Genomic DNA, 12,495 nt, shown 5'->3' on the forward strand with positions numbered 1-12,495 from the left:
TCACAGCAGTAGCATCACAGCAGTAGCATCACAGCAGCAATAGCATCACAGCAGCAGTAGCATCACAGCAGTAGCATCACAGCAGCAATAGCATCACAGCAGCAATAGCATCACAGCAGTAGCATCACAGCAGTAGCAACACAGCAGCAGTAGCATCACAGCAGCAGTAGCATCACAGCAGTAGTAGCATCACAGCAGCAGCAGCAGTAGCATCACAGCAGCAGTAGCATCACAGCAGTAGCATCACAGCAGCAATAGCATCACAGCAGCAGTAGCATCACAGCAGCAGTAGCAACACAGCAGCAGTAGCAACACAGCAGCAGTAGCATCACAGCAGTAGCATCACAGCAGCAATAGCATCACAGCAGCAGTAGCATCACAGCAGCAATAGCATCACAGCAGCAGTAGCATCACAGCAGCAATAGCATCACAGCAGCAGTAGCATCACAGCAGCAGTAGCAACACAGCAGCAGTAGCATCACAGCAGCAGTAGCATCACAGCAGCAGCAGCATCACAGCAGCAGTAGCATCACAGCAGCAGTAGCATCACAGCAGCAGTAGCATCACAGCAGCAGTAGCATCACAGCAGCAGTAGCATCACAGCAGCAGTAGCATCACAGCAGCAGTAGCAACACAGCAGCAGTAGCAACACAGCAGCAGTAGCATCACAGCAGCAGCAGCAACACAGCAGCAGTAGCAACACAGCAGCAGTAGCATCACAGCAGCAGCATCACAGCAGCAGTAGCATCACAGCAGCAGCAGCATCACAGCAGCAGTAGCATCACAGCAGCAGTAGCATCACAGCAGCAGCATCACAGCAGCAGTAGCATCACAGCAGCAGTAGCATCACATCAGCAGTAGCAACACAGCAGCAGTAGCATCACAGCAGCAGTAGCATCACAGCAGCAGTAGCATCACAGCAGCAGTAGCATCACAGCAGCAGTAGCATCACAGCAGCAGTAGCAACACAGCAGCAGTAGCATCACAGCAGCAGTAGCAACACAGCAGCAGTAGCATCACAGCAGCAGTAGCATCACAGCAGCAGTAGCATCACAGCAGCAGTAGCATCACAGCAGCAGTAGCATCACAGCAGCAGTAGCATCACAGCAGCAGTAGCATCACAGCAGCAGTAGCATCACATCAGCAGTAGCAACACAGCAGCAGTAGCATCACAGCAGCAGTAGCATCACAGCAGCAGTAGCATCACAGCAGCAGTAGCATCACAGCAGCAGTAGCATCACAGCAGCAGTAGCATCACAGCAGCAGTAGCATCACAGCAGCAGTAGCATCACAGCAGCAGTAGCATCACAGCAGCAGTAGCATCACAGCAGCAGTAGCATCACAGCAGCAGTAGCATCACAGCAGCAGCATCACAGCAGCAGCAGCATCACAGCAGCAGTAGCATCACAGCAGCAGTAGCATCACAGCAGCAGTAGCATCACAGCAGCAGTAGCATCACAGCAGCAGTAGCATCACAGCAGCAGCATCACAGCAGCAGTAGCATCACAGCAGCAGCGCGACGCACCCACGCGCCGGTTCTGTGGGCTGTGAAGTCAACAACCGTTGAACCGACTGGGCTGCAAGGGCAATTAAACTCTCAGTGATTGTGATTGCCCATGATTCAGTGCCCTCCAGCCTTCCCCAGAAATGTTTATTGTCATTATTAAAAATTCGTGACTTGCTTTGGTATGTTAAAAGTGTAATATTACCGTCTCGTTTGTCATTTTGCTTTGTATTATTAAGTGCAGTTGTTTTTGTGTGTTCGTGCCATAAATGTAGCATTGGCACATTATTTGCGTATAAAAAAAAACATTTCACCCGATGTCTATCCTTAGTTGGATGGAGGCCTCCCCGCATCATGTCGGTTGTGGGTGTTGTTTGACCGTACTTCACCACGCTGGTCAGTGCAGATTGGTGGAGGGCTCAGATAACACTCACCACTGGTGGCCTCCCATGGGCTGGAATTGTACTCGGGTCGCCGAGTTCATAGCAGAGTGCGCCAACCCCCGTGACACCGCTCTGCCACTCATGTGTGTAAATATGAATCATCAATAATCAATTCTCGATCGCACGACTTGATTCGTGAATTTGGGAGTGAAGGAATGGATTTTGACAGATGAATTGATGCATTGTTACATGCCAATTTTAAATAAGGTGGTCGATTTTTGATAAGATGGAGAGTCAGAAATATTAGCAAGGAATGTGCAGTTCTTGGCCATTTTCAATTCAAAAATATTATTTCTCATGTGGGCAACAGCGTGACAGAGTGATTACACTTGTACCTCACAGCAAGATGGAGCTGGTTTCGATTCCTGACTCGGGTGTCATTCTGTCTGGAGCCTGTTTGTTCTCCCCCTGTGCTGCCTGGATTTCTTCTGGGTTCTCTCGTTTCCTCCGATAGCTACAATTACAATGTAATTGGTGTGTGGCAAAACATCCCAATGATGGACCCTACTGAAAAGTAGTATTCCTGCACAAATAGGGAATCATATATTACATAATGCAACAACGAGTTACAATTTGGATTGTATAATTCATTCCAAGAATTTTCCAGCGGTTTATTTAGAAAACAAATTCCACGTTGGATGAAACCGGAATGCTAAGAGACAACCCACGTAGGAAAATAATAAAAAAGATGCCCATATAGGTTAGTCGACTATGGGAGAGCCTGGGACCTACTAGTTGAGGTCGGCTGCAGGGGCTTCGCAGGACGATCACTCCGGAGAGCCCTGGGGGGCTGCTCCGCATCGAGGGGGTGGCAAGGAAAGAGGTGGTGGCCGACGTCGGCAAGCGGGTAGAAGCGTCATCCCGTTGGCTCTGGCTGAAGAGGAACGAGCGATGGCAGAGCCCAAACAGGCAGCGGGGAGGGGCAGGGCTGAGTCGAGTGGCGGATCGAGGGGGTAGTTCCAGGATGCTGGTTCCTACCGTCGAGCCCACCTGAGGTGTAGTGGGCTAATCGACGGAACACCAGCGAAGGTTTCAGTTTCAGTTTTCAGTTTCATTTATTAGGATTTACCCTGTGAGCCATTCGGCTTTTGATTTGGGTTCAACCGCAACAAACAATAAAATTACAAGATACACCTAAAATTCATTGTATACAAATCTAAACATCACGTACATAAACAATACAATCCTACAGAAAAAGCACCAACCCGTCCATGCTGCGTACAAGGGGGGTGCCCACTTAAGAACCCTGTGAAGTTCCCACTCAGCTCGGTCCCATTTAGGGGAGTAGTGCCTTGAATTAGGAAGGGAGAGTAGCGGTTGCAGTGCCATCCGGCCCACAAAAGCAACAAGGAAGTGAGTGCCTGTCAGGTGAGCGGGCATCGATGATCCCCATTGTGTTTCGGATAGTCTGACATACTCAGTGTGCTTTCACGATCCCCAAACCCCGTGCATAGCACCAGACCGAAGGCGTTGCCTACCGCACGCGCCACTGTGCCAGTAAAAAATTCAGATGTAACGAGCAGAGGTTCGTGTCAGCAAGAGCTACTTTAAAATTCCAGTGTTTGCGGTGCCACTAAGCGTGGGGTTTGGCGCGTGTGTGCGCATGCACGCACGCGCGTCCCCGGCCGCTGTGTCCGTGAGTGGTTCGCCTGCTATAGCCGAGCACATTTTGTGAGAAGCTTCTTCTTCTTTAGTGCTGCCTAACGGCGTGTGCGACTTCACGATGATATTGGTCCCGGTCTAGCACGGCGTGTAGAGTTTGTGCTGTTGTTAATTCTAGCCATGTTTTGATGTTACTGAGCCATGTCGTTTTTGGCCGTCCTGGTCGTTTTTTCCCTTCGATTTTTCCTTCCAGGATTTGCTTTAATAGCTGGTATTTGTGGTCGTTTCGGGCAATGTGGCCTAGGTAGTAACACTTCCTGCTAATGATGGTCTTCAGCAGTTGCCTGTCAGTGCCCATATCTTGCAGAACTTGTGTATTGGTGGTTTTGGCTGGCCATGGGATTTTCAGCATTCTTCGATACAGCCACATCTAGAAAGCTTCGAGACTTTTTGTTGCTGTTGTTGTCAGTGTCCACGTCTCTACTCCGTACAGAAAAATTGACCAGATGTGAGAAGCTGGCCAGCAAATTCTTCAAACCACGACTATAACATAATTTTCCAGCACATCCATGAAGATTTGTAGGATACGTTTTTTTGGTTATAGACGTATATATGTGTCCCAACTACTCTCACACATGCGAGTGAAATGATTAAACGTTAGCATCAAGAGTCATGTGGAAAGAATAGCTTCGCTGGGGGTAATGGTGATGGGGCAGAATAATCTTCTTGTGGAAATGTAATAATTATAGTTATTATCGCAGGTTTTTTCCTGTTGTTTACGTATAATTAGCCTTTGTCTCTAGCACATTTTGTACTCGGCCAAATTGTGCGGCGTTCACGATGATATTGCAGCAACTTCGAGTGATTTTTGTGGAACATTCAAAGCTCGCTGTTCTTATTTTCGTGAAGTTTTAACACCCCAGCATTGTTATCGGCATGCGAGTAGGATTGTCACCTCTAGTTCCAAGTGTTTGAAATTGTATTCCCAAATATATGATGCAAAAAAAGAAAAAATGTATTATGTAGCCATTGAAACCAAATTTACATTCTGAACGAGATAGTGTGTCAGCATTACAAATAAATAAATAATCATTCCTGCGGGCATCAACAACATTAGTTTTCGACTATTTGGCTGCTATAGATTTCCACTTGATACACTACTTTGTTGAGCTATCATTTGTGACCAGGTCGCTTATGAATAAGGGCTGTAGAGCTCAGTGGTATATTAAAAAAAAACGAGTTTAGTTTTTTTGTATCTCTGGCTTCACGTATTGCCCATGCCTCCTCCAACTAAAAACAGCGAAATGATTCCTAGTCATTGGTCATTGACACAGTTACAGTTCCACCAAGGACAGGTGGCCAAGTGTCTCAGAGGTCAGTGTTCCGGGCTGGAACCACTGAGGTCTTGGCTTTGAATCTGGAAAGCCACCCATGATTCAAGCCGCTTCTCAAAGTGAGTTGAATGTGGATTGTCTCAACACAGTCACAAATGACCACATAAAACTCCACCATATGAAGTTTGGTTTTATACTTTACTTGGCTAAAATCCCAATTCTGGTTTGAATGGTATGCACTGCTCTTACATTCTAGCAGAGCTTGTCAGGAAATGCATCACCTATTGTGTAAAGATAAAAAGGCCACTTAAAAAACTAAAATCAAAGATGTCCTATGAAGTATTGTTTCCCCAGGCCATTATTTGACACACTGGCTTCACTGCGACATTTCCAAGTGTATTCTTCATCTCATCGAGAGATATCTGAAGCATCAATGGAATGGATTTGGGCAAAAAAGTCACAAAACATTTCCATCAAGGTCCAGTCAGTCGCCCAGTGTCACCTAACCCATGCATATTGCTTCATTGCGTTGAACAGGGCCCTGTCGTTTGGACGGAGCCCTCTTGCCAAGAACATCTGGCAACCCCGCAGAATTTGTTCAACAAACCTGACTTGGTTGATGAGGCCCAGGAAGTCAAAACCATTCTTGAAGTTGCTTGATTGAATAGATGCTGCTGGACGGTCAATAAGCCAATGACTATGAAATTATACATTTGTTTGTGGAGACACGGGACGGACGTCTGTTTACGTAGGTTATCACCCATGCAGAATTTGACTGCTGACAGAGAGTACCTGGGTAATTGTTTTTTTACCATTTTATCTGGCAAAAAACTGACACCCTTTTTACAAGGAGTCATGTTTGCATTGACCACAATACCTGTGGTCGGAATGCAGACAAAAAACACAACTCTGATAATGCATGCACTGTCCTTGAAATTGATTGGTCCACACCCGAGACAGCTTTTCTTAGAGCCTAGTCTCAAATTGTGTTTGGACCAGATGACGTCAAAAGGCGCACTGGCAAAGGAGGTTCCAATGGAGTACCTGGGTATTTATCTCGGTGTCGCGTGGCATCTCCGTCTACAGGTGACGTAAGCACACACTCTGTCCGCTCTCCCCCCGTTGCGCAGCATCACGTTCTGTGGGATCTGCTGCAAGAAGTACGTGGATGCCAACATTTCGGTGCAGTCACAGACGACCATCAAGTTCACCATGAAGATGCTGGCGAGCGGCGCCGAGACAATCATCTTCATGTTCCTGGGCATCTCGGCCGTGGACACCCACAAGTGGACCTGGAACACCGCCTTCATACTGCTCACGCTCATCTTCGTCTCTGTCTACCGCGTCATAGGTAAGGCACCCACCGGTGGCACCGATGAGCTGCTGGATTCCCGTTGAAGGTAGCCCCCCCGCCCCCCCACCCCCCGCCCCCCCACTTCAGGTCAGAGGTCGCAACCGGGTACCCGATACCCGTACTCTACCCGATACCCGGCTACCCGTACCCGGCCGGGTACAGGTAGCCGTTTGCGACCCTGGTGCGGCCGGGTACGGGTACGGGTAGGCCGTGAGTCACTGGTGAGTAACTGTTTGTCACTCATTTCCCAACGTCTTGTCTCTTCTCACAATTCAAGTTCCTAGAATCAACCCACCCGCGCCTGCAACATGGCTGCATCCCAGAGGTCGCAATCAGGGTACGGGTACGGGTACCCGTTTGCAACCCTGGTGCGGCCGGGTACGGGTACGGATAAGGAATCAAAACCCGTTTGCGACCTCTGCTTTAGGTTCACTCTGCCAAGGTGGCTCAATTATTTCATTGTTTCAGGTAATTTTTTGTATGCCCGCACAATAACCTTGCATCCTCAGCGGTGGAGCTGAGGATGCCTGTACAGATAATCTTGAGGTTGTTAGCTTAAATGTTGTTTGGAGGTTGACTCAGCCCATCATACTTCTGGTTGTTTATATAATTAGTAGACTTTGTGGGGGAAGTTAAGTGGCTGTCCTATGGACATATCCCCCACAATAGGGATATGGAATTTTGGTACTGGCTGAAATTCCACCTCAATGCTCATTTGAGCAAGAAATACACATTTTGTATACCTTTTTATTTGGGCCAAATGCTGAAACAAATTGACTGTTGATATCAACAACGCTGACTAACCTATATGGGCATCTTTTTGATGATTTTTTTTTTGCCTGCCTTTTTTGTCCGTGCTGAAGAATTGCCACTGCGTAAAATGGGAAGTCATTTAAACATATTTTCGTTTTCCAAGATGTCTGATCAGTGTGGAACATTGGGCCAAAAAATGCGCTTTAGATGGCCTCTGCAGAGCTGCATCTAGTGGAGGCCTTTCCGCCAGAAAGACATTACAAGACTGCACTTTTACCCTTTCTGAAAATATATGTACAGCATCTTCTTGGTTCTTTTGGTAAAGTCACGTAGAAGGGAAGTAATAAAATAATAAAAATAAAACATAATAATATAATAAAATAATATTACTTCCCTTCTACGTGACTTTACCAAAATAACCAAGAAGATGAATCTATGCAGTCACGAAAGCTTTAAATCGAAATATGTACAGCAGTTTTAACTAGTTCTAACTAGTTCAATTATATTTGAATATTTCATCCCATTCCTGTTTCTACACAACTTCTTAATGCAGTCCCTTAAATAGTTAAATTACATACTTACACACATTTGTAAAGTGAACAGCTTTTCATTAGGATTGACTGGAACAAACTTCCCCTCCACATTAAGCAATCACGTTCGCTCAATAGTTTCAACACCGCCCTCAAAACTCACTTTTTTCCCATAGCTCACCCCACAGCCAACTTAATCTCCTCCTCATAACCACCACTGCCGTTCCTGCTCCGTTTTCCATGGCTCCCACTCATTCCCCATCCATCCAACCCATTCATCATCGCCAATTGCTCTTATAGCTAATTCACGCATCGCAGATTTGCCCATTATTTCCTCTCATCCATTGTATTTGCCTCATCTCCACCATTACATTCATGTGTACCATTCTTAAGTCTCTGTGAAGTGCCTTGGGTCAAGGCGTTTTATATATATATATTACGTGAAGGTAAGATAATAAAACCACAGACAAGTGGGAAGGCAGCCAGGCGATGGGTGACCTGGTGCCAACAATTGCCCAAGCCCTGCGGTCCTCTGTATATCAAGATGTTTTCAGCCAATTAACGAGTGTTGATACATGTGTAATGACTCTGACGACAGTAAATAAGAAGAGGCACTTTTATTGAGTCGACACCATCAGTAACCCTATTATAGAATTACACAATAAGGGACCCTAGGCTTCTTCTTGGTTCTTTCGGTAAAGTCACGTAGAAGGGAAGTAATAAAATAATAAAAATAAAACATAATAATTTATTTTTTATTTTTATTTTATTACTTCCCTTCTACGTGACTTTACCGAAAGAACCAAGAAGATGAATCCCTGCAGTCACGAAAGCTTTAAATCGAGACCCTAGGCTTCTTTTGTGTATTCCAGCTTGTATCTTCCTCCGAACCTCCCCACTCCTCGTGCTCTCCCCTCATATATGCCTCAGCCCCCTTTCTCGAATGTTCCCTCACCCTATTTCCCTTAGTCAATCCCTGTCCGTTCCCTCTAATGTATGCAAACCGTCACCTCTGGGTTCCACTTTGTTTCCCACCTATTCTCCTTTAAAACCTTTCCTGCAATCACTTCAAAATCCTGCCTTCTGACCAATCTTTGTGAAGGCCTCTTTCCTCCAATCGGAGACCTTGGCTTATTTTTGAAGAGCCGTTTAGGCTGCACGTTGCCTTGGGGTCATTTTCGGCCATTACACACGTGGAATGAAAACCGAAGTGCTCGGAGTAAACCCACGTGTGAGAGTTTGGGGGGAGCACACTATCCCAGCGCAGATGGAGATTACCTCCACTAGCCTTACTGCCAGATCCCGGCAAGTAAGGGCACGGGCAGCTCAACGCCGCACGTGGAAGGCAGTTTCACGACATTTATGTTACAGCCCACGCACATAGTCACCGACAGATTGGCTGCTATAAAGTGGGTGACTTTTGGAGGATGTGGCCGGGATAGCCTTCGTGCTCGCTGTTGAACCACTCTGCACAGGGTGGATGGTTTTGTGTCTGCGGCTGCCCATCAGTTCCCTAGAGAATGTATAAAATGCACCGCTATACCAGGGGAACGACGTGGATATTAATGATCCTGCGACTGCGTTTATGCAAACATTCTACCGTCGGCTTGTCTCGGAGTTCACGTTTTACACCGTGTTCAAATAATCTTAAAGGAAATGTAGCTTAAAAGTTATCCTGCTCGTCAACAGTTTTTCATGCTTCGCTTACATTTTTCTGTTTTAGATCTCAATGGACCATCCACTTTATATAAATGAAGGTTCAATTGAATTAAGCGGGGTGTAAGTAAAGCTCGTGATTTTTGTTTCTATTGATGTTAAGTAGCATGGGAATTAAAGCCACGTTTCATGCTGGATGTGTCCTGCCAAATTGGCAAAGTGCGTAGTGTGGTGAAGGCAAAGAATTCGGTGCGGCATTTACTTTCATCGTCCCTCATTAAAATTGAAATGCAAGGGTTGTTTTTTGTCTTTTCTCTCGGGTAGAAATTGCAAATCTCAGCAAGTGAAATCTACAATGGTTAGGAGGAGTGTGTCTTCATTATGGCGTCTTCAGTACGGGGTATAATGCACAATTCAGCGACGCTATAAATAAGGTTTTTCTTTTTACCGTGCACAGGTGTAAATAATAACTTAATAGAGGCTATAGCTTGTGGATGAATGAGAAAATGCATATAAGCAACGTGAATAAACATATAGTTTATTAAATATATAAACAGCAAAATTAATACATATTTAAATGTAAGAGTGAGGAAATTAAGGTTTGTCATCAATTATTTATCCTGCATTAAATACAATAAATTTTCACAATAGTTCAGCTGAAATAATTATAAACACAAACATCATTAAATATGCATACAGAGGCGTTGTTTCTCTGTATGCCTATGCGTGTGTCTCTCTCTGTGTGTGTCTGTGTCATCTCTCTCTGCTTATGTGTCTGTCTATGTGTCTCCGTGTCTGTGTTTTGTCTCTCTCTCAAATTTATCAATCTTTGGAAGAACGTAATCAACCAGGTAGGGTGTTGACTGTTATGTTAGCCGACTCTCTGTGTTATATTGCATTATATTTCTAAGTTTCCTAGGTTTGTTTTCTCTTTCATTTGTACCTGATGATGATTGCTTGTGTTGCAATCGAAACGTCGTATGCTATTATTTAATTTATTTTTCTTTCTACGTGACTTTACCGAAAGAACCAAAGAGTAATACAAGGAACGTGTTCATATATATATACAACGCACATACAGTGCATAGCATACACGTGCAGCCCTGCTGTCAAACCACTGCTAGATGAAGGGCTCCCCTGCACCATCCGAGTCACGGGGGTCATGCTGCCATACTTCACCACGCTGGTCCGTGCGGGTCACGTGAGTATTGCAGCAGAGTCAATGCGTTGTGTAGCAGTGTCCCCTGCTGACAACATCAAGGAGTCAGGCATGCTAAACAAACACTGCTGGTTTGCCAGATGCTATTGGCAGGTGCCCTCTCAAAACCGTGGGGCATCAGCACAGAAAACACTATTTAAGTAGAGATAAAGAGTACACAGTGTTTTTGTATTACTTGGAATGCTTCACGACAGCGTTCTCTGAGGTTTTGTAAATATCACTTATACAAAGATAAATGTTCCCTGGGTAGCATTATACAGACTTTTGAGTCAAGTGCCGTCGGCGAGCATCTTCGAAGAACAGAATGGCGCACAAAGGGGGTGGTGTGACCATTATCCCACCTGGAAACCTTTGCATCTCCAAAGCTGACTTATTCACACCGTAGCATGTACTCATTTAAGGCTGAGTCGACCCAGGGGAAGCCCAGAAACGGGTCGGATATCACTCGCCACTGACGTTACCTATGGCCGACAATTGATCCGATGTCACGGTGCGCTAACCACTAAGCCACTGCTGCCAAGGCAAAAGTCCCCCGTATAGCCTCAACATAGTTTTTGGGCAAGTGCTGTTTGCAAGGACTTATGAAGTCTGGCATGCCACATGAGGGGGTGGGTGGGTGGTCAATACCACGCCCAGCCGCCTTTCTTCTCCTTCGGGTCGATGTTTACACACCGCACCAGGTACTTGTTTCGACCTAGGCGAGGCCCGGAACCATTTCAGATAATTAATCATTTCTGATGTTGGCCGTGAGCGGTAATTATCGAACTCGGGTCGCTGGGTTCATAGCGCAGCGCGCTAACCACTACGCCACTGCTCCCCGCATAGAATGACACATGCATCCATCCAGACATGCATTCCAAGGACTTTGTTGGTGGTCGTGATGGTGGTTGTGAAAGGACAGAATGAAAATATTGAAAATACTTCATCACAATTATAATTGACAGAGTTTCGTCTCGTAACTGATATTCTGTGTTTAAATTGCTGATGTAAAGTTCGCATCTTGGGTAAAATGGTCCTCCTTCACACATATTTTTGTGTTAATGATGACTCAAGTAAATTATGTTTAACATTTTCACGTAATTTCGTGCATACATACACACACATTGTTACATGTACAGGACATACATGCCACACAAAATTGACACACTTATTCAGTACATACTTAGCTCGGTGCGATGAATATATTTTTCATTTACAAGTTTTCTTTCTCTCCATGAGCGCCGCATCCCAACATTACTTATTCATGGATAACATGAAATATTAACCTTTTTGATATTGCTGTGAAATATTGACAATTTTGACTGCTGCATTTTAGGCAAGTGCCAAACGTGTCTATAGGACAATCGCGCCGTTGATGAATTTTCGTTTCCCTTCGCGATCCTTGCCATACCTGTGATGGGATGTCGCACAAGTGCATAATGGTAATAATTGTTTATATATATAGTTAATTTCAGATAAATGCACCAACTTAATTGAGAGCCCGGTCACCCAAGTTCATTCGTCAGCTTGATGTATGATTCAGCTTAAAGTATGCCCTGAAAAAAATATTAAATTAAGTGTCTGCCAGCCAAAATTAATTGGATTGCAAAGAACTGATTTCACAAAGATGGCTTTGATGTATCATTTTTAGGACGACGGTGACAGATGCAGGACGTGGGTGCATTGTAGACTTGGCAACATTTTGTGTACTGAGGTTGACCCAGTTTCACTAAAAAAATGTCATGCATATCCTCTTCATTTGTCTGCAGCAAAGTGACCATTGATTTCTGTTTAATGTTTATTTTCCAGCGTTGTTTCGAGAGCCCCAAACGTACGTGATTGATTGCGGGATCTCAAGCTTATTGAGAAGGTGGTAAAACATTGTTATTACTTTGCTGGTTGTGTACAGTATAATATGTATGCGCTGCAATTCCATATACTGTAAAATAATGCTCAAAATGAACACACCAGAGATCTTATATTATCTGCAAGCATTCCATTAAACATTGCACGTAAAGTGTGCAGTAAATAATATACATAGTTGAGTCGATTGTATACGTACATACCCAGCCCCTTTGTTAATCCACTGCTGGATGATTGCTTCCCCACGCAGCCCGGGTC

At 45.0% G+C, this 12,495-nt stretch overlaps 1 protein-coding gene across 1 annotated transcript in view; it reads left to right on the plus strand.

Moving 5' to 3' along the window:
• LOC133350838 (sodium/hydrogen exchanger 3-like) overlaps nucleotides 1-12,495 on the plus strand; it is a 142,196-nt gene that overhangs the window by 71,050 nt on the left and 58,651 nt on the right. The window contains 1 exon segment of the mRNA XM_061565611.1: nucleotides 6,014-6,234. Within this exon segment, the coding sequence (XP_061421595.1) occupies nucleotides 6,014-6,234 (221 nt within the window).

This window comes from Lethenteron reissneri, chromosome 35 (genome assembly GCF_015708825.2).
Source record: "Lethenteron reissneri isolate LAM-NWPU_2019-01 chromosome 35, ASM1570882v1, whole genome shotgun sequence".
In the NCBI taxonomy this organism is placed as follows: Eukaryota; Metazoa; Chordata; class Hyperoartia; order Petromyzontiformes; family Petromyzontidae; genus Lethenteron; species Lethenteron reissneri.